Source organism: Lissotriton helveticus, chromosome 1_2 (assembly GCF_964261635.1).
Source record: "Lissotriton helveticus chromosome 1_2, aLisHel1.1, whole genome shotgun sequence".
NCBI lineage: Eukaryota > Metazoa > Chordata > Amphibia > Caudata > Salamandridae > Lissotriton > Lissotriton helveticus.
Window position 1 is genome coordinate 178,363,746 of NC_136058.1, and position 25,708 is coordinate 178,389,453.

The window sequence follows — 25,708 nt, forward strand, 5'->3', positions numbered from 1 at the left end:
CTGTAGATGAGGGTGCCTCTGAGGGTGGAGTTGGGGTCTGTGTGGATCTGGAAATGCAGGTGTTCGGCAGAAATGAGAGTGTCGTCGGTGCTGTCGAGACCCTGATGCTGTTCTTGTGGACGATGGAGATTCCTCCTCCGACTCCGTTGGTGCGGTCTCTGCGGGTGATCTTGGAGCCGGCAGGGATGGCTATGGCTATGTCGGGTGCGGAGGAGTCATTCATCCAGGTCTCTGTGAGGAAGGCGACGACCGGGGATGTTGTGTTGAGCAGGTCCCAGAGCTCGACGGTGTGTTTGCGTGCGGAGCGGGTGTTCGGTAGGATGCATCGGAGCTGGTTGAGGTCTTTCTTGGCGGGTTGTTCGGTGGCTCTGATGCTGGTGTAGCTGCAGTTCCGGCAGGTGAAGGGACCGTGTGTGCGTTTCAGGGCGGCCTTGAAGCAGGTGCGGGTCTTTCCGGGTTGAGAGCGCAGAGTGTGCTGGCGTCGTAGCGGTGGTGGTTGTCGTGGCGGGTGCGGGGACCAGGGGTTCTGGCGCTGGGCACAGTCCAGGCTTGGACAGGCGCAGACGGGCTTGCCTTAGGCACGCAGACGGGCTTGCCAGCGCAGCGGCCGCCATATATGGGGATGTGGGAGGTAGGAGCAGGTGGGAGGCAGGGGCAGCGAATGGCAGAGAGGGGGCCGGGCTGCAGGGGATGCAGCGGCGGGAATGGGGCAACGAGGGGGAGATAGAGGAGAAAAATGGGCACAAGATATAGATATCAAACAGCAGAAAAACGGGCAAAACAATGGCAGTGAGGGGGAGACAGAAGGCAAAACGGGCACAAGATACCAAATTGAGCATAAGGAAAAAACAGTGGCCAAAACAATGGCAGCGAGGGGGAGACAGAGGCAAACGCAGCCACAAGATACAAACCTAGGGCCTACCACTGGCCACCAGGGATGAAGCGCAGGTGGTAGCCTGCAGGTGGAGGAGAGCCTTAACTTTCAGCAGCGGCAGCGTCAGGGCACACAGGCGGAGCTGTGTGGTGGGGGAGTGACCGACCAGCAGGTCAAGAGAGAGAAGGGGTATATTGTCTCTCCTCCACCAAGGTGTGAGCACAGAGGAGAAACGATACCCATGCCCATCATGTGTGATATGATAAGGAATTAAATGATTTCCATTCTGATAAAATAATCTTCACAGCTATAGATAACAATAGATCTAGAAGTTGTAAATCTAACTCATCTAATGTACTAACATTTACGGCTTCCTTTATGTCATGGATGAAGCTGTTACTGGAATCAAAGACGAGTCCCAGTGATATAATCGAAGATGCTCTTTGCAATGTTATTTGTGAGATAATGACATTGAGTCACACTATGGCTGAGCATCTCACTGTTACGGGGGAAATTCACAGTTTTTTGTGACTTGAATCATAACCATAAACCCCGTACAAAGCAAGTTTTTTAATGAATTTTTAATGAACTTTTAATGCTATTTATAAAATTGATTTGTAGATGGCTAAACATTCCCTTAACAATTTTGTTTTTAGTGATGTGAGTTTTGTGGCGAGATACTGCAATAACTGATTAATTTTACCCCTTATCTTTAGCACTCAGTGGGCATAGGTTATGGGCTTTTGCCATAATCTGTATGAGGGGTGGGCGGTAAACTCCGCTCCGCAGGCGGAATTTGCAGTTTTCCCACTCCACACTCCATGTAGAGCGCGAGGTTCCGAAAAACTCCACGAAGCGTTTTGGAGCGAAGTTCTTCCTCTCAAATTAGCATGCACGAGCGAGGAAAATCATACACTAGATCACCTCCCGGTGAGATTTCTCAACATTGGTGGTCACGGAAGGTCGCTACTGCTTGCGTTGAGAAACCGGCTGCTCGTGTTTAGGGAGCTGCCGCTCGAGTAGAACATCTACTCGAGTGCACAAAGAAGCAGCACCCTCTTGCGCTGCCCATGGTGCCCTTCACACTGTTTACAGTGTAGGACAAACTCCCGGTGCTAACAATCAGGGCGAGCAGCGCACCGTACTGCACTCCACAGAGCGCAGTAGAGTTTTTTGGGCACTTAGCGCAGAACACAGCAAACTCCACCCAGGCCTACTTTTTACCTAGATGGTTAGCCCCAGAAACCACTGGAAGCAACCTACATCCATTCTTTATGGACAGTGGATAATAGACAAGGCCTTTGGTCACATCTCGTGCTCAATACTCCAGCCATATACCCACTTGGCATGTCCCCTTGCTGTGCTGTGGGAACACTGAGGACGAGGTATGCCCAGTGCCTAGACGATCACATAAATTGATGCTGTGTACAGTGGGCATTGGGCATAAGTGTTTTACCTGTTAATAGAATCTTAGCTTAGCACCACTGCCCACAATATACACTTAGCATAGCACTTAGCTGCAGGCCGCAGTTTTTTTAAAATTCCAATTCCCTTAGACCTCACAAGCCATTTACATCAGGGTGACCTTTTTTGTATTCTTGCTTCCTAGGAATCCTATTTGGGAAGTTTAGGGCAATCTCTATAATTCCCATATTGACTGATATTCAACCAACTTTCCAAGATCAAACATAGATTTTGTTTTGTAAAATGTTGTTTAGAGTAAACAGACATACATGAACCAAGTGGTATCATGGATGGGCATTGTCCTCTGCTAAATCCTGAATGCATGTTGTATTTGTAGCAGTTTGGAATTTGGATTTGTGTCAGAGTTAGGAGTACAGTGATGAATATATACCACCTCAACCATAATAACGAAAGTCAGCATGATATGCAATTAATGAGGCTATGACAACCTAACAGCCTTTTTTACAAATCTGCAAATGTGTGTGTTTTGTGCATGAGTGCAATGCGTGTATGTCTATTAATTAACTCAGTACCGTAACAACAAAAAAGAGTATGAGGGTCAAAGGGAATTTTAAAGACCAGCCCGTATTCACATCCCCAAAAACTATATTATAAACAACACAACGAACCGGGGGTCTAGATGCCTCAATTAAGGCTCATCAAAACACACTCTCCTTCTGGTAAAGTGTTAGCCTAAGTCGCACCAAAAAGGGAACCCAAACATAAGGAACAAGAGTCTCTACGTGATATTTGGTAAGGATCAGCCTATAACAGAATCTGGGTAACCATCAACTCTTCCCGGTGATCAATATTATCATTTGGTCGGCGTGAAGAGTTGATGGTTCCCTTTTTGGTGCGACTTAGGCTAACACTTTACCAGAAGGAGAGTGTGTTTTGATGAGCCTTAATTGAGGCATCTAGACACCGGGTTCGTTGTGTTGTTTATAATATTAATTAACTAAACCGTAACTACTGAGTAATTATTATCTACAATGTAACTGCAGTACTGCTGTATGATCAGACTTAGTGGAGCATAATTAAAATGTACACAACAAAAATAATTCTGCCTCCCCATTGCTGTTCCTCTGCTGCCAAAGAAAGTGATCAGCATAGGGATGCCATAAGTAATTAAGGGCCTAATTTAGCTCTTGGCGGACGGGTTACTTCGTCACAAGGGTGATGGATATCCTGTCCGCCAAAATATAAATCCCATAGGATATAATGGCATTTATATTTCGGCAGACTGGATATCCATCACCGTTGTGATGGGGCAACCTGTCCACTAAGATCTAAATCAGGCCCTAAGTCTTGCCTACAAATGGCTTCAGTTGTGTTTAGTCAAAAGACCTATTGTGTACAGTGCCAATTCACATAGTGGGCTTTGGATCAGCATATTGCTTATTATTGGCTAGCTTTCTTGTCAATCTTGTTTGCTTACTTTTTATTCAGTGGCTTTCCTTACTCTTCTTGTGTTTTTCCCTGCCCTGGAGAATATCTTCCTTTCCACCATTTGGAATGGATGGCTTGTATCCTACTTTTTTTTGCTTTCAGCACTCCATGGCAATGTGTGTGTTTTTTTGCTCTCTAGCCCCGACGCCCCCTGTGAACTGCATTCTTTGTGTTGCTCTCTTAGCTCTGAGCTCATTTGTTGCTTCCTCCGGCCCTCATTTTCCTGCTCAGCTTTTTTTTTTTATTGCTATGGACTTCATCGTTGCTAGGGTGACAGTCCATCTGGTGCTAATGGGGAGCCACTTGAAGATCTTACGGATTATACAAAGGGTGAGGAAGCAGGCGGATGAGACTTTGTTGATCTGTCTTTTCATGGTGAGCTTACTTTCTAGGATGATGCCATGGTTGAGAGCGTGGTCTGTCGGAGTGAGTGAGGGTCCTAGTTTGGAAGGCCAAAAGGAGTCGTTCCACGGGGAGATGGTGTTCCCAAAGTTCATAACTTCTGTCTCGTCTGTTTTGAGTTTTACACAGTTGTCTTTCATCCAGTCGGCTGCACCTGTGGAAGTTGGTCAGTGTGTCAGAGAAGTCTTCTGATAGCAAGACGATGAGCTGGGTGTCGTCAGCGTAGGATATGATGTTTAGTCCACGTGCTCTGACGACATTGGCCAAAGGGGGTCACATAGGTGTTCCACAGATTAGGGCTGACGGACGAACCTTGAGGGACGCCACAGATGGTGTTTTTAGGTTACAAGGTGAAGGGAGGTACACAGATTCTCTGGGTTCTTCCGGAAATGGAGGCGATCCATTTGAGGGTGTCTAATTGGATTCCAATGTGGTGAAGCCTTTTGATGAGGATGTCGTGAGATGCTGTGTTGAAAGCTGCTGAAAAGTGAAGGAGGATTAGGGCCTAAAATTTTCACTGTTCAATAAGGAATGTCGTTTTGTGGCTTCGATGAGGGCAGTTTCGGTACTGTGATTGATGCTGAATCCGAATTGAGAGGTGCCCAGAAGATTTGTGTTCTCCAGGTTTTCTGTAGGTTGGTGGGTGAAGGCCTTTTCAAAGGCATTGGTGGGAAAGGGCAGAAGAGAGATGGGTCAGTAGTTCTTGAGTTTCGGGTCAGCGAAGGGTTTCTTGAGTAGGGGTTTGACTAAGGCATTTTTCCGTTCTTCGGGTAAAATGACTGTGGTGATGGACGCGTTGAAGATGACGTTGAGCTTGTTGCTGATTGTCTTGCTCCCGAGGTTGAAGATGTGGTGGGGACAGGGGTATGTGGGCACTCCTAAGAAGATGGAGCTCATGATGGCTGTGATGTCTTGTTTGGTGAGCTTGTCCCAGGTGGTGTGCATGGAATCAGGTTTTTCATTTGTGGGAGCGAGAAGGCTATTGGTGGTGGGTTGGGGTTCTAAGCTTCTGTAAATGGTGGCGGTCTTGTTATAAAAGAAGCCAGCCAGGGTGTCGCAGAGTTCCTGGAAAGGGTGATGATATTTTCTGTGGTTGAGAGGTTGGAGAACTCTCTGGAGATGTTGAAGAGTTTGTTGCTGTGGTTAGAACTTGCTTCAATGCAGTTGGCAATTGCTTTCCTTTTTGTTTCTTTCAGGAGTTGGTGATATTGGTTGAGGGTTGTCTTGAATGTGGCTCGGTCTGTGGACTCCTTGGCAGTGTGCCATCTCCTTTAGAGTCATTTGCAGTTGTATTTCATGGTTCTTAGTTCTTGGGTGTACCAGCTGGCTTTGTTTGGAGTACCTCTTGAGTTTGGTGTGCTTAACGGGGGTGACTCTGTTGGTGCAGTGGGTGATCCAGGTGGATAAGTTCTTGCCAGCCTGTATCAGGTTGATTGCAGTGTGTGGGGGGGAGGTGTTGAAGGGCATTAATCTATTGGTTTTCTGAGACTTTGTTCCAGCTGTGGTGTGAAGTGCTGGGCAGCTTCGAGGGGGGAGGAGGTGCTGGGGTATCCCGAGATGGTGAAGTGGATGATGATGTAGCCTGTCCAGGTGAGCTCTGAGACATGGCTGTACTTGACTCTGTCGCTGGCCGTGAAGATAGGGTCGAGTGTGTGTCCTGAGATGTGTGTGGGGTTGGTGACAAGTTGATTTAGGCTGATCTTGTTCATGCTCTCAAGGAGATTGACGGAGTTGGTTTCATTGAGGTCGCTGAGGTGAAAATTGAGGTCGCCGAGGTAGATGTAATTTTTTGAGTCAATGGCGAGCAGTGTGATGAATTCGGTGATGTCATCGCAGAAAGTGGGGCGAGGTCCTGGATGTCTGTAGGCGAGAGTGCCTCTAATGCAATGGCAGCTTTTCCGCAATGGCAGATGAGCGTCGCCCCACTGGCTCAGAGCCAGCGGCCGCCACTGATCTGATGGTGGATTTGCCGTCAGTTCGGACCTGGAAGTTGAGGCGTTCCATGATCGGGGAGACATAGTCTGTGGTGGTGGTGCAGTGGATGGTTTCCTTGTGGATGATGGCGATTCCACCTCCGTGTTTGTTCATGCAGTCATGGTGTACTATCTTGTAGTCGTCAGGTGTTGCTGATGCGATATCTGGAGCAGATGCAGGGTTGAGCTAGGTCTCAGTGAGGAATTTGGCATTGGGGTGAGGGAGGTGATGGTGTCCCAGGTCTCTGTGGCATTTTTGCAGCAAGATCTTGCGTTGAGCAGAAGGCAGTGGAATTGTTCGGAGGTAGTCCAGATCAGTGTGGTGGTGCTTGTCATGCATATGAGAGCTACAGTGTTACAGGGGAAGCAGCAGTGCCAGTAACTGAAGGGTCTTACTGTCGACCAGGGCGAAGTGTGGCAGCAGTTGTTGTCTGGGGCCTAGGGCTAGGAGCCTGGCGGCGGAGTAACTTCAAGGGTGTGAGAGCCTCTGCATAGATACGTCTTGTAATTACCACACACAATACTTTGTTGTCCGATATGTCCTGTAACTTTAATACTGTTCTGCCTGGGTGGGTTAGGGTGAGGGGGCGAAAGGGACGGGTTGGGGTCTTGATTATTTTCGTGCTATCGTATCTGTGTACTGATGATTGTTTACCCTATCTTAAGATCAATAAATCAATTAAAAAACATTTTTTAAAGGGTGGGAGAGCCACTATTTCTGGTGTTGGGCACAGTCTAAGCCTGGACGGGTGCAGACGAGCTTGCCTTTCGTACACCGGTGAAGCATCTGCTGCACAGCCACGCTGCACCCTTGATTTTGTTGGACCTGGGAGAAGGAAGGTGCTCTATCGTGGAGGGCGTGTCAGGCAAGAAGTGGAGAAAAAGACAAAAAATTTCAGAAAAATAAGGCGGGAGAGCGGCGAGGCGGGCATCGAGCAACATGGGAAAAAATAAGGCAAAACAGGAAATCAGCTGTAACAACAATCAGGAAGCTTACAACAACGATAGTAAGAGTATGTGAGAATAAAAACAAATCAGGCAAAACAGTAGGGTGCTAAGTCAGAGTGCAGTGCAGACAGTGGCGGCCCATTCACTGCCAAAGTGGCGAGGCGGGCCGGGGAAGGGAGATGGGGATTTGGGGTGGGTGGGACTCAGGGTAAAAAATAATAATTAAAAAAATAACTTACCTGATTGCCGTCATACGCTGCATGGCACTCTTCCAGGCACAGGCTCCCATAATACACTACGGCCAATCCTGCCGGTGCCTAAAAGCAGCGTCAGGATTGGCCTGAGTGCTGGGACTTTACACTCCAAGGCAGACTGGGGGCCTGTGCCTGATTTCTCCAGCCCCAGCAATGCAGATGGGGCTGGAGAAAACTTCACTGCACATGAGGGTTTGGTTGGCCTGAAATGGCCGGTCAATCCTGCCGGTGCTTGAAAGCAGTGTCAGGATTGGCTTGAGCGCAGGGACTTTACACTCCTAGGCAGACTGGGGGCCAGTGCCTGATTTCTCCAGCCCCAGCAATGCAGATGGGGCTGGAGAAAACTTCACTGCACATGAGGGTTTGGTTGGCCTGAAACGGCCGGCCTAACCCTCACACGCCGAGAAGGGACAAGGGAGTGCACTACCACTCGTCCACCACAGTGTCATCCCCCTGGACCCGCCTCAAGACTCGTCAGAGTCTTGGGTGGCAGGTCCAGGGAGATTAAAATAAAACGATAATAAAAAGGGTTTAAACCCCGTTTTACTATCGTTTTGTTTTTTCGTGGTGGCTGGTGCGGTGGCACTTCTCCATCCTAATGGAGGGGCTGCCGCTGAGGGCAGGCGTAAAGCGGGAGGAAAAGAACAGGAAATCCGACAGCCATTTCATCTACTGAAAGCACCTATTCCCTACTACTTACATGAGAATACTTTTATTAGGGAGTTGCAATACCCCAACGTCCTTGGCCCCCGAAGCTACACCCCTGACTATCTGGCAACTACACTTTGTGGCTGGTCACTTCCTTCCACTGGCTTTTGATGACCACTGCATTCTCTCCCACGGCAAAAGCAGTCGTAAAGCATGGGTGTACACAATTCAGAGTCGCAAGGAGGGAAGAACGCTACTCGGCTGCCCCCTTTCATTTGTGACAAGCACAGCAATATCTGCAAATCAATCATAAGGCCAGTTGTGAATCCCAAAGCACTGTGCATTGCATCTCGATACTTTCCACATTCTCAAAACAATAGTACTGGCTTTGCGGATGCAGTTTATTGTGCATGGGTATCTCTTTTATTTTTTAAACACAAACTGCAACATAAATTACTGACCGTTGAATATTGTATTCGACAGTAAAGCCACACTTTACTTGAGTGGTTTTGTAAAATGAAAATTTTGTACTTAGACCAACATGCAGTGTATTGCTGCAGGGGCACACTCACAATATGTATTTCCATTGTTGATGAGTCAAATTTGTGAAGCAGCATTATGGGTAATATACGAAGGAATGCACGTGTCAGAAATTTTGTTGATCTATATTTTTTCGGATCTAGATTAATCAATGTGTTTATTTGTCAAGCAGCCTTCTCTAGCACATCTGAACCAAATGGCATTAGACACGTAACAAAGATCTGTAAGACTAAATATACCGAAGAACGAGAGGTATGAGTCATTACAAAGAAAATGCCAAATTGTCCACGCATTGTGATAAGTAGATTGGCCACATAGGGATTTGTATGTGGGTGGGTGGGTGGTTTTATAGGTTAGGCAGTAGGTTTTGAAATTAATCCTCTCTTCAACAGGTAGCCAGCACAGGTGTCAAAAGATAATTTGAGCAATTAGAGATGAGTAATTATGCATAGGAGTGATGTTTTTCGCCACCAGGTGATGAGTGGCTTAAAATAGACATTCAGAGCAAAGATTGAGTTGTCTATGATGTCGCTCAAAACCCTGAGTTAAAAACAACAGCTTATTCACGTTGATCATGTATGCCCACTACTCAAATCCTGTACCCCTGCTCTGATCAGAAGCACGGGGTAGGTATGTAGTAGGGAAAGTATACACCACATTGATGGGGTGCCACAGTTTCTGAGCCCCATGCAGAATAGTAATTTCAAATTACAACCACCTGGGATCCTGACTCACCCCCACCATCCTCTTGTCATTGCTCCTCCCCTCCCAAATATTAAAAAAGTAGTAGCAGGTGTACCGCCATCTACCTCAACAAATCTATGTGCCTTTCCTCCCCCGCCTCCACCTGAGGCTGTGCACTAGAAAAGCCGCCACACTCACAGTGTGTACCAGAGAGCTGCTGTCAACACGGCTTGGGATGATTCCCTGCCATTTGCAGGTCTCTGCGAAGGCAGCAGCAGAAATATCGCACATCTGTGGACCGGAGAGGTGGGAGAAGGCGCCTCAGGGCCTGCTCTTGAAATGGGGGCCGCAAAGAATGGCACTTGCCTCCCCCACCCAATAATATCTGTGCTGCTACTTGAGGGTGCAACTGCCTTTCCTTGGGGTACCGTGCCACCCTGGCATACATAGTCACTAAGGTGGATCAGAAGAAATACCTTCCTCTGCAATTCTGCTGTTTAATACAGGTTTCTGAAAACTCAGGCCAGGTGGTGGACCTTAGGAAAATCGGGTGCTTCTCTTGGTGATGTAACAGCAGTGGAACCACTGTTGTAAGGTCTTGGAAGTGAGTAACCAGATTCAGAATATGGTATTCACTCTAAAGGGTATCACTAAGACACTTACATAACACTGCAGTTAAATGACAAAGGTAAAGCAGGAATACACTGGCTTGGGTTTTATGTACTGCCATTTTGTGCCCAAAATATCAGGAGTGGCAGATTTCAGCCTTGCACTTTTGCACACACATGCATTGCTTCTCATGAAATCTTCTTACAAAATACATTGAGTAAAATAGGCCAGATCATTTGATACATTTTTTTTATTCTATGTATACCAGAGCTTGTTCTTCTAGACCATTTAAGTAACGAACCAGACCTACCCTGACTTTCTAAAATCCAGCTGCAGAAAAATGATGTTGAAAGTCACGTTTTAAACTAATGTTTCTTTTTGTAGGATTCGATTTCTTCGAAGCCAGCGCCAAGGACAACATCCACGTGAGGCAGGTCTTTGAGCGCCTGGTCGATATCATCTGTGAGAAGATGTCGGAGAGCATAGACTCAGAACACCCAGGAAGCGGCGGCAAAAGCCTGCGCTTTATAGAGAACTCGCCGCCATTACAGCAGAACTGCGCATGCTAGTGACCCCTCACCCCGTGAACTTTCCACCCCAGCACACCAACCTTTAACCTTTCACACGAGGCCCCATCGCAGATGTTTCTCTACAACAGAGATGTCGTAACTTGCTGTATATGGTGAAATGTATGTAATAAATGTCCTTGAGATTGTGTTCTTTTTTAACTCTGCATAGATGATATTGTAAAGGAGTGTACTTAGTCGTACAACCATAAACTCTATTATGTGTCACGATGAAAATTGTGATTCATCACTGTAATATTTGAGACTTTTCTCTTTAGAATTGTCACGGTCATCAGGTCTCCTTTGCCCATGCCTGTAGCTCCTCCAGTCCAGATTTTTGTTTTGCATCCTTGTGCTTGCGGTTATATCTAGTTATTAAATCAGAATTTTTAGTAGCAGATTATGAAAGAAACAAGCATTAACAGAGCCAATAGTTCTGGTTATGGCAAGACTGAAAAGTTTTTTATTTCTTTTTTTGGTAGAGCATATGCTTAAACATCAAAAGTATGGTAAATGATCAAAATAAGAATGTTGTTGCCTAACAATTGCATGCATGTGTTTGCGAAACTAAAAGTACATATTAAGTGATCCATTACAGACATAACTTAAAAAAACATAAAATTAAAGCAGATTGGCCTGTTAGCTCTGACTCTCAAGTGGACTACTTTTTAGGTGGATGTGCACATTTCGCAAATGTAATATGCCTTTACTCACAGTGAGTAGAGCCAGTGGCTGTATTGGGCTGATCCATTGCCCTGTGCTGTAGACGTGGTGGATGGAAGCAATATGTGAATGAGAGTTGAACAAACCAATGAATAAAATGGGGCATCTGGAAGCCTCAGTACATAAACATAGGTGTATGCATTTTTATTGTGACATTTTTTATTTAGAATACATGAGGTTGGTTAGACAGCCAAAGCTGCCTTTAAGCCCGACCTAAAAAAAAAATGGATTGGACGAGTCACATTCATGCAGGGAACTGGAAATCTTGAGAGTTCGGTTATGTAAAAATCGTATTAGAGTGATTTGGTTGTAAAAATAAAAGCAATTTCTGGAGAATACATAGATTAACAAACAATAAACTGATTGAATGTAAACTCAATGTGAAAGTACTTCAAAACACATTTCTTATGAACCAAAATTTTAAAATGCTCAGGATATAAATGGTTGCATTCTTCCCAGATGTTATGATAATAGTGCATATTGTGGAGTGGCTAGCCTGGAAAATGGGGGCCAAATTTCACCCCTCACTTTTTCCACAACATACAGAGATACACTCAGACTGAGATTCTTCGGGGAAAACTGAAAATAAAGGTACTCTGCGGGCTGAAAACATTCTGCTGGATTCCATGATACATTGATAAAGAAATGTTGAGTAGAGGAGAGAGAGGCCCTTCCAGAGACTCCTGTCATGGTTTGCTGTGGTTGATCTTCACCTCACTCTGGATTTCATGGCCAGAAGAGTGGATATGCCCGCTGTTCTAAGATGTGTGACTAGAGAACAAAATATACACAATGCCTAAGAGTCTACTGTGATGAACACAAAGAAGTTTCAGAGGAGTACTGACAGGAATGGGTCCTTTATGCCACGTTGATTGCTATAGTTGGTCTGGTGGTGTCAAATTAAGATTACCGGTGTAAGGGCAGTGGCTGTGATGTTTATGCTGGTGGAGCACATTTGTTTGGAAATGTTGATGGTAATTAAGCCAGTGAGTACCATCTTTCTTTTTCACATCTTTCCTTTTCCAAGCTATCAACTGTCGAACTTTTTTTATGAATTGGACAGCTGTTCCTTTGTGAGAAAAATAATATTACAGCTTGAGATTGGCCTTGAAGGTAGGAAGGACAAGTACAATGAATGTACCACATCATTGGGTAATACACCACACAGGCGAAGAGTAAAGTCATCAAAAAACAGGTGAACCAAGCCCTTGAATGGTCAAGGAGTGTGTAAAGTGAGACAGAAGAGAGGTGGAATGGACTTAAATTGGCCCTGATGGTGCCTGATGTCCTCCTGCTCATCTCATGGACGAGACTGCGTTCTTTCATTGGTTCTTCAAACTCCAGACTTTTCTTATTTGATGCCCTAGGCACTAGGCAGAAATATGTAATTCTAATCACTGTCATAATCGGTTTCATTTTTTATTCTGGCCTCCCGCTTCCACGTCAGGTGGGCAAGCCCCTTATCTGGCAGATAAATAGGGGACTAGGAGAACGTCTACTTCTATACCTAGGGCATATCTGTCTTACAATAACAAAATTAGGTTAATGGAAGGCCATATCACAACTCTGGTGGAAAGTGGGAGTAGAATGACCATTCACCAGGGGTCTGAGCAGGGATATCTCACTAGAACCCAGCCTAGACTTGTAGTGTTGAGGACTCAGTTAACAAAGATATTAGAGTTGTTGCCATAAGGGTCAGTGCATTTTGAAGGATGTACTCTGACAGCACAGCACAGTGCACTGCAGCAGTCATGTTGAGAGAAAAAACAACACACATGCTTGCTTTTTTGCGGCATGGAGTAAAAGCAATAATATACACAAGAACACTATGCTAATGCAACATAGGAAACAAGGATTTATTTAACTATCAAACCTTTGCACATCACAGTATTTTCGATTTCAGTTGAAATTGACTCACATTAGTAAGCACATATAATTCTAATTAAAAAATAAATTGTACCATAGCGACCAGGCAGCGGCCACCAAAAGACTCGTACAGGAGCTGTGGGCCTCATTACATTTTCTCTTGCTTCCTGATGACAAACTTGCTCTATCAGAGGGCTTAGGGACTGAATCAGTCCTGCCAAGTTCCCCACGTCCATGCGTGATGTGCTGCGCCAGTCCAGGTTTTTCCTTTGAATTTTGGGATTTGTAATTTTATTTATTCCTTTATAAAACAGGACTACAGGTCCACAGAACACCACACATGGACGAGGGAAATTAGGCTTTTTATTAGTGGGTCCTCATTGGTGCATGGCAGCCCTCCATGTCAAGTCTTGGTGTAGTATGTTGATAAGAAAGTATTTGAAAGAGTAGAATTGATGCTTGGCATGCTTTGACTGCCACAATGAGATATACTGGTATACAGTCAATTTAAGGGGATGGAAGCATTACCTGACCAATCTATGGTGGTGGAGTGTAAAGGCCAGGGAAGAGCAGAAGCAGTTCAAAGTGCTGCTTTTGGTGTGACTTGTAATCTCATGTCAATGGTATCCAAAATGATGACAAATGCTTTTTTGATGCTCTGAGTTGCAACTCTCCTTCAAAATTGAGGTCACACAATAAGGTTTTTGAACAGTTGATCAAAGCTGTAGTAAATATTTCTCAGATTACTGTTAAGACTAAACTCCTCCTGAAAGCCTCTAGTTGACTTAAAATGTGACCGCCTTGATTGTAGGGGTCAGTGTTAGGCAGTGACGGTTGGTAGGGGACAGTGGCAGGGAAGGTGGAGGGGGAGGGTTAGGAAATAAATTAAAAAGAAAACTTACCTGCAGGTCGCCAGTCACAGCCTTTCCTCAGCAGGAACATGAAGCACCCAGGCTTCCAGACTCCCCTAGCCAATCACAACACTGCTGATAGCAGCATTGTAATTGGTCTGAGCGCTGTGATTTGGCACTCATAGAGGGAGTGGAAGCCTGAGCATGTTCTCCACCCAGGCTGTAATACAGCCTGGGTGGAGAACATGCAAAGTGCGCATGACTGTTTGTCCGGCCCAAAACAGCCAGCCAAACAGTAATTCGCACTTTAGGTGTAGCAGCAGGCTCTCATCCTCCCTATGATGCGGGAAGGCCAGCCCCGCCCTAACCTGGTGACTACTGCAATACAAAAAAATAAAATGATAATAAAGTTCCTTTATTATCATTTTATTTTTTCCTTTGCACTACTTTAAAGCAGTGGGGCGACTCTCCTCAGCCTTAGCGGAGGAGCCGCCGCTGGTGTTAGGTGAAAAGTTTGAATGACGTCGAAAATGAACAATAATTGTAGTTTAGTTTAAGGATCGTTACACCATGTGCAAGGCATGCACAATAATACAGAAGAGCAGTGCATGATTGGTGGTAAGGTCCTAAAGCAGAAGTAGGAGCATAGAGTTTGGGTTCTTGTACCTGATGTCCTTGAAATGGCAAAACTATGTGACAGGGTCGTGATGGGAGCAACGTAATGTAGGTCTTGAAGTAGGTGAATCCCATGGAGCAATGTTCCTTAACCTGTGGTCGGGACCCCTGGGGGCCACCAAAACCTTCTCAGGGGTGAGCGAGTGCTTAAAACATTAAATGACATTAATATAGTGTATATAAATAATGAAGCAAAATATAAAATTGAATTTTCTTAAACGTCCTCTAAATGCGGAGGAATTTGAAATGGGAGGCTAAGAATTAGTTAATATCCTCAGATTGATTTATGAGAGCAGCGCAAATGCTTCCACAATGCATCAAATAGCGTATAGTATGGACAATGAGTGTCATCAAAGAATTTAAAAAAGCTCCAACCTTCCCATTAAAATGTTGTTTTTTAGTGTGTTTGTGAATTAAATAAAATATTGTATTATTTGTACATGTGTTTGATTAATTCTTGTTTCTGTATTTTGTATATGTGCTTGATTAATTCTTGTTTCTGTATTTTGTGTGTATTGTTTTGCAGTTCAGACCATCGAAAATGCTAAGCTAAGGTCCAGATTCATTGGGGGTCCCTTTGTTACTGTAATGATTAAGTGGGGGTCTGCAGAAGTCAAAAGGTTAAGAACTGCTGCCATAGAGAAAGGTTTGTGTGCTCATTACTGTAAGCAAAGTTTCCAGACTAAATTTGGGACTGTACTGGTGTCTGTTGACATAGGCAACACGTGTCATGTGTGTGCACCATGACATTTGCCTATTTCACAGATTATGGTCTCGTTGGAACAGGAGGGGTGCCCAAAGCGCTACCTTCATAGTGGTGAAAGGCTACTGCCTTTACTAGGAGTTAAGCAGCACAAGCGCATTGGTGGCAGCATACCCTGTAGTGATCAGTAGGAGCGAACAGTCCCTTTTAACCTATGTCACTGGAATGAGGCCTACAGGCTCACTTACTTTAAAGCTCAGCTGCTGTATGCTTAATTCACCCCCACTGCTGTGTGCTTAACTCATCCCTTTGCCTACATTGGTTTGGTGTGTAGTGCTGTGCAGCGCAAGAGTGGTGCATCTGCGCTGTGTGTGTGTGTGTGTGTGCACCTGGGAAGAGTATAGTAGGATCATGCAGTAATATGCAGTGCGCACTGAAGGTTATATGTTAGAACTGGGAGTCTCTAGTTGGCAATGGTATACACCTTTGACCAAATAGGGACCCTTGCTTCTAAGTCAGGGAAAGGGGATTACACTACTGGATAAACCCTGCTCACCCCCTTGGTAGCTTGGCACAAGCAGACAGGCTTATCGCAGAGGCAGTGTATTAAGCATTTGTGAACACATACAGTAATACAGTGAAAATACTACAGATGGATACAGCACAGGATTCATAAAAAATAAGTATTCTTTATATAGACTTATGGCACGCTTCTCTGGTGATGCGGCGGCGACCTCTGCGGAGGCGACACACTTCTCCGGCGATGCAACAGCTGCGACTGCGACATGATTCTTCTTGATGTGTCGCGCTTCCAGCTCCCAGCGACACGCAGGCTTCTGCAAACAGAATTCCCAGCAAAGAAATTCAGAGGGGAGCTGGTACTGAAGTCTTTTGTCCCTGAAACTTCAGCAGGAGGCAAGCACAAGTTCAAGTCCCTGGAGTAATATTCTACAAGATAATGAACGTTCTTTAAAAGTTCCTTCTCATCTCCTTGGCATTGAAGACACCACTGTAGGCCAACACAGCACACAGGCAGGGGGGCAGTATAACTCCTACAGCTTCCTTGGTTCTTCTCTTCGGCAGAGGTTTGTCTTGTTGTTCCAGAAGTGATCTAATGTATTGGGGTCTGGGTTCTCATATTTATACTAGCAAATCCTTTGTCCTCTGAAGGCAGAGGGTCCTGTACCCAGTCAAAACCAGTTCTGTGCAGTCCTGGACCACTTTGTTTCCATGACTCCTGCTTTCCTTTGGCAGGGGGGGCCAGGGTCATCAGAGACACCACAGGAGCTGGAGCCAGCATTATGGAAGGCAGGCACAGCCCTATTCAGAACCAGGTGCTACTCCTCCCACCCATCTGCATGCAGATAGGTATATTCAGCCTTGTGCTGACTCACCCTGTCTCCTTTCACTCACAAAACGAGACACACGATACACAAGCAATTAGAGGCAGGCTGGATGGTTAGGCAAGAAAATACCTACTTTCAAAAAGTGGTATTTTCAAACACAGAATGTTAAAACCAACTTCACTAAAAGATGTATTTTATCGTTCTGAGTTCAGGCATACTAAAATCGAATTTCTGCCATGTTCCCTGGGTCAGTTAGGATTATAAGATGTTATGTTCAAACTGCGCATTCTGGCCTATGGGGACTGGTAGTCTTTCAATAGTGAGAAATGAAAATGACTGTAATTCACTATTAGGACATGCCACACACACCAGGGCATGCCCTACCTTATACTTACAATGCACCCTGCCCTTGGGCACACCTTAGTGGTGTCTGATATGAAGAAAAGGAAAGGTTTAGGGACTGGCAAGTGTGTGCACTTCCCAAGTCGACATGGCAGTACTAGACTGCACACAGGCTCTGCAATGCCAGGCCGGAGACACACTTTACAAGCTGCTTATGTGGGTGGCACAACCAGTGCTGCAAGCCCACCAACAGCATTTGATTTACAAGCCCTGGGCACACATGGCACTGTACTAGGGTCTGACAAGTAAATCAAACAACCCAATTATGGAGTCACTAATCAATACATCAATTTAACATAGGGACACTTGCACTGTGGCACTAAATAGCAGTGGCACAGTGCCCAAAGCATTTAACCAGCAAAACAGATCAAAAACAGAGGAGGCAATAAATGGAAGGGAGACTCATGCCAATGATACCAGGTCTAACAGTATAGTACAAGGATCATGCAGTATTATGAAGTGCGCCCATGTTGCATGCATATGCTGGGTGTATGTGTCCATGTGAATGGTACAATAGATTAAGGATGCATATGCTGTGTGTATGTGTACCTGGGAGTGGTACAATACACAAGGGATACAATTCCAGGCAGTGTGTGTATGCTAAATGTATGTGCTGGATCTACGTGTGCCTATGAAAGTCAGAACACTTGAAGGATACAGTGCTGCGCAGTGCATGCATGGTAAATATATGTGCTAGGTGTATGTGTGCCTATGAGTGGTACAGTACATAGGGGATACAGTACTGTTGGACTTGGCCATTTTTGCAGGGTCATCCCTGAGATTTTTGCCTTCTTCCTATATTTGTTCTGACCTTTTGGCTATTTTATGACTCTGGGCACTTTACCACTGCTGATCAGTGTTAAAGTGCATATGCTTTCCATACTGTAAATGAATGTATTAATTGGTGATTCCATGATTGTCTATTTGCTTTACTTGTCAGACCCTAGTACAGTGCACTGAGTGTGCCCAGGGTGTGTAATTCCAAATGCTGCTAGTGGGCTTGCAGCACTGGTTGTGCCACCCACAGAAGCGGCCTTGTAAAACGTGTCTAAGGTCTGCCATTGCAGAGCCTGCGTGCAGTCTGGTGCTGTCATGCTGACTGGGCAAGTGCACCCACTTGCCAGTCCCTAACCCTTCCCTTGTCTTCCTATTAGTCACCCCTATGGTAGGCCCAAGGGCAGGGTGCATTGTAAGTATAAGGTAGGAGAAGCCCTGATGTGTGTGACATGTCCTATTAGTGAATTACAGCCATTTTCATTTTTCACTATTGCAAGGCTACCTGTTCTCCATAGGCCAGAATGGGCTGCTAGATTATTAGAACATGATAGAAATTCGAGTTTAGTATGCCTGGACTCAGAAAAATAAAATACATCTTTTAGTGAAGTTTATTTTAATATTCTGTGTTTGCAAATACCACTTTTAGAAAGTAGGCATTTGCTTGCCTAACCATTTGAGCCTGCCTCTGCAAGGTTGTGTATTCCTTTGTCTGGAGTTTGAGTGAAAGGACTGGGGGATTACAGGAGACAGAATGAGTCAGCCCAGTTGTGAATAGGGAGATCTGCATCTAGATGGGAGGGAGTTGCACCTGGGACCTGAATAGGACTGTGCCCGCCCCCCACAGTGCTGGCTCCACCCCCTGTGCTGCGTCTGATGTCCCTGCCCTGCACACTGAAAGAAGAAAAGGAAGACTGTCAACAAAGTGCTCCAGGACTGTACTTGCCTTCCACAATGCTGGCTCCACCTCCTGTGGGGCGTCTGATGTGCCTGACCTGCGCCGTGAAAGGAAAAGAGAAGTCAGGTAAACAGAGTACTTCAGAACTGGTTTGGACGAGGCACAGGCCCCTCTCCCCTCAGAGAACAAAGGATTTGGGGGTATAAATGTTGGAACCTGATCCCATGAAATTAGATCACTTCTGGACTTACAAGACGAAACCTCTGCTGACGAGAGGAACCTGAAGAAACTGAGGTGAGACTATTCCCAAGCTGAAGTGCTGCTTGGGAGATTGGCCTACAATGATTACCTGACTGCCAAAGAGAGGAGAAAGAACTTTGTGGACTTTATTTTCAACTTGTGCAAAGATCTCCAAGGGCTTGTAAGAGAGCTTGCCCCCTGACCGAAGTCCCAGGACCAGTGGACTTCACCAGCCTTTGTGAATTGCTGCTGGAAACACTGTTTCAGTGGCTACAGAGGCAGGGAGCTGTGACCGACTCTCACAACCGGCCCGGTGTCGTTTAGGCACCGCATCAAGCAACGTCCGCCTCGAACAACGCAAGCTCTGAGCTCACCGACTCCGTCCTGACGCCGTCACCGAGCTGTTGCCTGCTTCGCGACTGGTGGACACCACGACGTGCAACGCCTCACTACACCAACTGAGGTGCCGGGTTTTTAGGAACCCGGTGGTGCCAGGGGATAACACCCGATGACCTCTGAGTTCTCCCTTGTTCCGGACCACAGAAACAATGAGTCTTCTAGTCGCAGTCAGAGATCAAGTTTTATTGGTAGCTACCAAGTAACACGTGTCCTAGAAGCACGACAAACACGGGTCATGTATTCTCAGGAGACTGTACGTGTTCGTTTTTACAGAACCAGTCTTCTCCTTTTATACAGAAATAATGGCTTCAAGCAAGAATTCTTGAGTTTATGATATGGCTGTAAACATATTTCTGCAATAATACAAAGTGCGGCGTCACGTAAGCAAGCCCACATTTTAGATGTCCAGTTCGTGACGGATTACCCAGCAAGATCCGGGACTCCCATCAGATATCGATGAAACACCAATAAAGGCAGGTACCACCCAGTCATAAAACTGCCCATAAAGAAGAAGTATGGACAGGTGCATGTTTGTAGAAAGCATGTTCTGTATGGGGTAAATGGTTTGTGGAATGTTATGTGTCGATGTTATCGTATTCGGCCACTGGGCGGGGAGCCGCCCAAACAGGTTTGGCTTAAGGCAATGAAGTCAGTTTGGACAGGTCAGGGGGAAGTCAGGGGAAGGTGGACGTGTCCTTTTGGATCAAGCTCGACCTTTAATTGACTTAACATGAGGGCAAGACGTAAGATGGATGCCGTTCACAAAATGGAGTCTAAGGGATTGGGATGGAAATTACGATTTAGGGGTGTTGGCAACCCTCGATTGTCACGCAAATACATAGGAATGATGTCCTAATCATTATCGGTTCTTGGACACTAAATTCGTCATGGTACGTTGATATTTTGTGACACGGGTATTGGACCTCGATATGGGGATAACAATAGGGTCCAGATTTTCAGAACCACAGACCCTCCTTTTGCCCTTATGTAAGGCAATAACTCGTTAATCTGAGTCTAAATCTGTATGAAGGAATTCGTGGAGATGCTGCTGTAACATCATTCTGTTGCTCAGTTCGTCCCTTGACGCAGGCTTCCGTACACATGAAGTAGCACAGAGACCACAGAGTGCAGGAGCGCACTGGACACATAGGCAGAACATAAACAGAAGTGTTAAGATCATCCCAATGAAGATAAGCGTTTTCCATCCCCAGGCAGCGATCAGTCCCCAGAACCACCCTAGCAAGGACCAATCCCCTTTCTCAACGTGAAGGGAACCAGATATTTCATGTAGTTTAGAGATGGCCTGGTATACTGTCGGTGCATTATCAGGGATGAATATGCAACAACTGGATTGGATGACTCTACACACACCACCACGATCGGCGAGTATGATATCAAGGGCAATTCGGTTCTGAAGGGTCATAAGTCGATCCGACTGAAGCTCGGTCGTCAAATTGCCAAGTGCTCCGGCCGTTGTAGTCACGGCGGATTCAACTATCCTTGCTAACTGGCGAATATTCCTGCTGTTCACCATAGGCCCCCAAAATGGCAGAAAACCTTTTGCGAAGTCAGCGAATTCCTGACCCGCGGTGTCGTCTTTACTCACGACACCTCTAGCTGTCCTTGTCCGATGGTAATCTGCTCGGGCCGTGTAGGTAGGAGGCAGCAGAAATGAGATGAAGCACGTGCCTGAGAAGTCAGGGGGTAACCATGTATAGGCTTGGTCCTGGCAGACGAAATACGTGCCTTTGGCTGCTAAGAGTATAGGGGAAGTTCGGGAGGCGAGCACATTTGTTTCCGTGCAAATGCTCTTTCCTAACTGTGCTGTAGGATCCCTACCAATACCTTGTAGACATAGGTGACCTCGGTGGGGCACTATCCAAACTGGGCGGGATTTCTTTGCTGCCTGGCTCTTGATCAGGTAAATGCCATGTTTGGTTACGTTCCAACGAGTGTATGGGGTCAGTTCATCTTTGGGGATAGTCAGATATGTGTCGATATCCCTACTCATATTTCTTATCCCTGCTATTAGTGCCTTGTTACTGGAATCGCTCTCAGTGGAACGGGTCGGGTATGGTTCTAGGGCGAATAGGAACATGGTCTGAAAAGCCCACAGAGAACCATAATAACTAAATGGCAGGATGAAGTACGGGATACCCTTATCAGTCGTGTGCGGCATGAGTCCGCATATCCAACAGTTTGATGTGTTCATTATAGACTGGTGTTGGTGCAGGAGTTGGATGAAAGAGTTATTTACAAATTCGAGCCTTCTGGCAGACTCGTGTTCAGGTAGAGGGTGAAAAGAGTGTGGGGAGAGAGTGGGAGGAGGCGTTGGCAGAGTGTCATTTGAGAATAGGGAAACTCGAAATACGAATAGAGCATAACCAATCAAAAGCATCACAGCGCTAAACAGCATTAGAACACATATTATTAAAAACCTTCTCTTGGACAGTATAGTACACAATTGTTTTTCAAAGTTCGTAAGTTTGACAGGTCTCTCTACCCTTGGAAACTCCATCCTCTACTTGCTGTCCGCGGTGGTAGGTCGATTCTGCCAGGGAGCGCGCTCTGTTCGGTCCGGGGTGACTCCCTCGGACCAACCAGAACCGTGGACCTAAAACTTCCTTGGTTGCACTCCCGACACTTCAACCGCGACCCTAGCAGCGGAACCGGATGGCGGTTCGAAAATCAAAAATGAGCTAGTTCCCTGGGACGAGAGAGCTGGAAGATAAAAATAGTTCTTGGGGGAAAAGGGAAATCACATTAGATCAAGGTTTTATTAGTCTCTGGGGCTGGATCTCAGGTCATATCGTCGCTTCTCAGGTACGGTGTGGTCTTTAAACAATGTCTCAGGTTCGGTAGTGTCCAATTGCATAGATGGTGACACACGTCCTTGCAAAATACGATCACTCTCCTTTTCGGTACCAGTCTCTTTTAAACGTGCATCGCTGAAAGGGATGAAACGAGGTACGGATTCAGTCTTAGAGTCGGCAAGTCCTTTATCGACCCACCGGTCGTATGGAAGGGGCAGAGGGATCCGTTTGCAATGGGTCCCATGCACCCAGTTCTTTTTGCCGTCCACCCGAACGGCTGACCTCGTAGAAAGAAGCACCAAATACGGTCCGGTCCACCTCGGCTGTCCGTTGCTGGTGCGCTGGAAGTTCCGCACCAGGACCCACGAGCCGGGTTCGATGGTATGACCTGGATCGTCAGAGGCTGGCGGAGAGGAACTGTGAACCTGTTGGTGTAAAACACGCAATTTAGCTGTCAATTCGCACAAATAATCAAGCAGTACGGGGTGTTCTATTTCACGGAGTTTCTTTGGTCTTGGCACGCCCCAGACGTTGGCTGGGCGGCCAAACACTATCTCGTGGGGGCTAAGACCTAATCTGGAATGGACAGTCATCCTAGTTGACAAGAGTGCTAGGGGCAAGGCGTCAGGCCATTTAAGACCTGTACTGGCTTGGATCTTGGCTAGCTTGAGTTTCAAAGTGCCATTGTAGCACTCTACTAATCCAGCTGATTGGGGGTGATTTGCAGCGTGGAATTTCTGGTGTATGCCTAGACACTCACACACTCTCTTCATCACTCGTCCTATGAATTCGCTTCCATTATCACTCCAGACAATTCTAGGCATACCGAATCTCGGGAAGAACTCTTTGACAAGAGCTTAGGCAGTTGTCAAAGCAGTATTGTCTTTAAGGGGGTACGCTTCCACCCACCTTGAAAAGGTGCAGAGAACAACGAGCACATACTTTAGATTGTTGCACCTTTCCATGTGAATGAAATCGAGCTGCAAAACCTCGAACGGATACGTAGGAGGCGCAAAATGACCAGCTGGAGTTGGAGTTCCTTTACCGGGATTGTGTTTTAGGCATATCATACAGTTTCTGACCACATTTTCTGCATATTTTGGGATATTGCTATTCTGCCATACTGGGGCCAATAGCTTACATATTCCTTTCGAACTGATGTGTGCCATGCCGTGAGCCATTGTTACTACTGCAAGTACGTATGCATTAGGTAGTAGCCATCGCTGGTGTTCCGATAATTCGACCCAACAGCTATTCGCATCCAATCTACCCTTACTTTTTCTCCACTCATTCAACTCATCCTCAGTTGCCTCAGCTTGTATACATTTCACGCTTTCAATGGTGTCCTCACACATTCCCACATCAGCAATACATCTAGCGGGACCTGCAACATACATTCGACTCATCGTGTCCCTTGCGGTCTCTTTCGCAACCTCGTCTGCAAATGCATTCCCGCGGCCAATATCGTCTTGAATTTTCTTGTGTGCACTGCATTTCATAATGGCAACTTGTAGTGGCATGGTCAGTGACTCAGGAGCTCATTAACTAGCTGACCATGTTGTATCTTTGCACCATGTGAGGTAAGAAAACCACGTTCACGCCATAATCTCCCAAAACTGTGAGCCACGCCAAAGGCGTATTGGCTGTCCGTGTACACATTCACTCGCTTTCCTTTTGCTAACACGCATGCTCTGGTAAGTGCAATAATTTCCGCAGCTTGTGCAGAGTTGTGGGAAATACGTGCGGTCTCTATAATGGTGTGTAATGTTGTTACGGCATATGCGGCAGTCGTATCACCATTCGGTAATTTGAAACATGAACCGTCAACCCATAAAGTATCATTGCATTCAGGAAGGGGAGTGTCCTGTAAGTCTACTCTCCCTTTTGTCTCTTCTTCTGTCCTAAAACAGCAGTCATGTTTATCAATCTTGTCGGTTCCTGTCGAAATGGGTAATAACGTTGCGGGATTCAGTGTATCACACCTCTTTATGTGGATGTGGCTTGCTAGCAACGTAAGTTCGTAACTGGATAGTCGAGCGCTAGTAAGGTGTTGTGTCTTCGTCCTGTTTAGTAAAATGTCTACTACATGCGGAACCATAACGATCAGAGTATTATTCATGACTAATCCAGCGGACTGTCGGATGCAGACAGCTGCTGCGGCGGTGGCTCTCAGACAACTTGGTAGTGCCTTAGCCACGGGATCCAGAGTTGCCGAAAAATACGCGCATGGGCGTTGTCTGTTCCCAAAATGTTGTGTTAAGATTGATAATGCACAGCCTTCCTTCTCATGGACATATAATGTGAAAGGCTTACTGTAGTTGGGGTTTCCCAACACAGGGGCTGAACACAATGCATCACGCAACTCGTGAAAACTCGTCTGACAATCTTCAGACCAGGGAATAGGATTGGGCGTATCTTTACGGAGTAGTGTCAGCAAGGGTTTATCTAGTAGTGAGAAATTCGGTATCCATTGTCTACAGTACGATGTAATGCCCAAAAAAGCTCGAACTTCTCTCTGTGTCCTTGGGGCATTTAGTTCTGCAATTGCCTGTATTCTTTCTGGTGTCAGTCTCCTTCCCTCCTTCGACAAGACGTGACCTAAGTAGGTTACTTCTTGTCGGCAGAATTGTAGTTTGGAAAGGGAGACTTTGTGCTTCATGTCACATAAGTGATGCAATAATGATAACGTAGCTTTCTTGCAAATTTCTTCAGTGTCTGCAGCGATCAGCAGATCGTCTACGTACTGAATCAGAGTTGAACCACTTGGTAGAACAATCGTGTCTAATTGTGCTTTCAGGGCCTGACTGAATATTGATGGGCTTTCGCAGTAGCCTTGAGGAGCGCACTTGAAGCGGAAGCTTCGTCCTCCTAAATTAAATCCGAAAATATCTCTACTTTCCTCGGCAATCGGGATACTGAAGAAAGCGTTCTTCAGGTCAATCACCGAGAACCAATTTGCTGAAGCTGGAACCATTGTCAATAAAGCAGTAATGTCGGGGACGACTGGAAACTGTGGGATAACTATCTTGTTTACTTCTCTGAGGTCGATCACGAACCTATACACAGGGGGTTGTGAAGGATCAGTACGTTTTAAGACGGGCAAAACTGGACTGTTACAGACATTTCCTGTCGTTTCTTCGATGACGTCTTTATCAATCAAGTCATGGACAATTTTCAACAACGCTTTTTCGCATTCGCTAGATATTTTGTATTGGGGAATACGTGGCAACCTAACGTCGGCTTTCAACGTTATGACATATGGTGTTATCTCCAAACGACCTACATCATTAGAACCATTAGCCCAGAGTATATCAGGAAGTGACAATAATTCAGTTGGAATATTTTCCTTTGATAAATACATCGAAGAAATGACCTTCTTGCCTAAAGTAAGTTGTACTCCCGAGGGAGAACAGTACAAAGTCGCATATAACCTTTTTAGTAAATCCAAACCTAACAAATTTTCACCACAACCTGTTGTCAAAATGAGGGGTGCTTCTAATTCGCATGGGCCAACAGAAAGGTATATAGGACTAGAGATCGGGTTTCTAACAGGGGCGCCAGAGAAACCTACTGAGACATTCATTTCGCCAGACAAAGGTGCGCCAGG

The 25,708-nt window shown here is 45.9% G+C and overlaps 1 protein-coding gene across 1 annotated transcript in view; it reads left to right on the forward strand.

Annotated features, from left to right (window-relative positions):
- Nucleotides 1-13,945, forward strand: part of RAB3B (RAB3B, member RAS oncogene family) — a 710,876-nt gene extending 696,931 nt beyond the window's left edge. Inside the window, exon 4 of the mRNA XM_078673465.1 lies at nucleotides 10,230-13,945. Coding sequence (XP_078529591.1) covers nucleotides 10,230-10,414 — 185 coding nt within the window. The 3' untranslated portion in view covers nucleotides 10,415-13,945. The remainder of the gene's footprint in view (nucleotides 1-10,229) is intronic.
- Nucleotides 13,946-25,708: the final 11,763 nt, after the last annotated feature.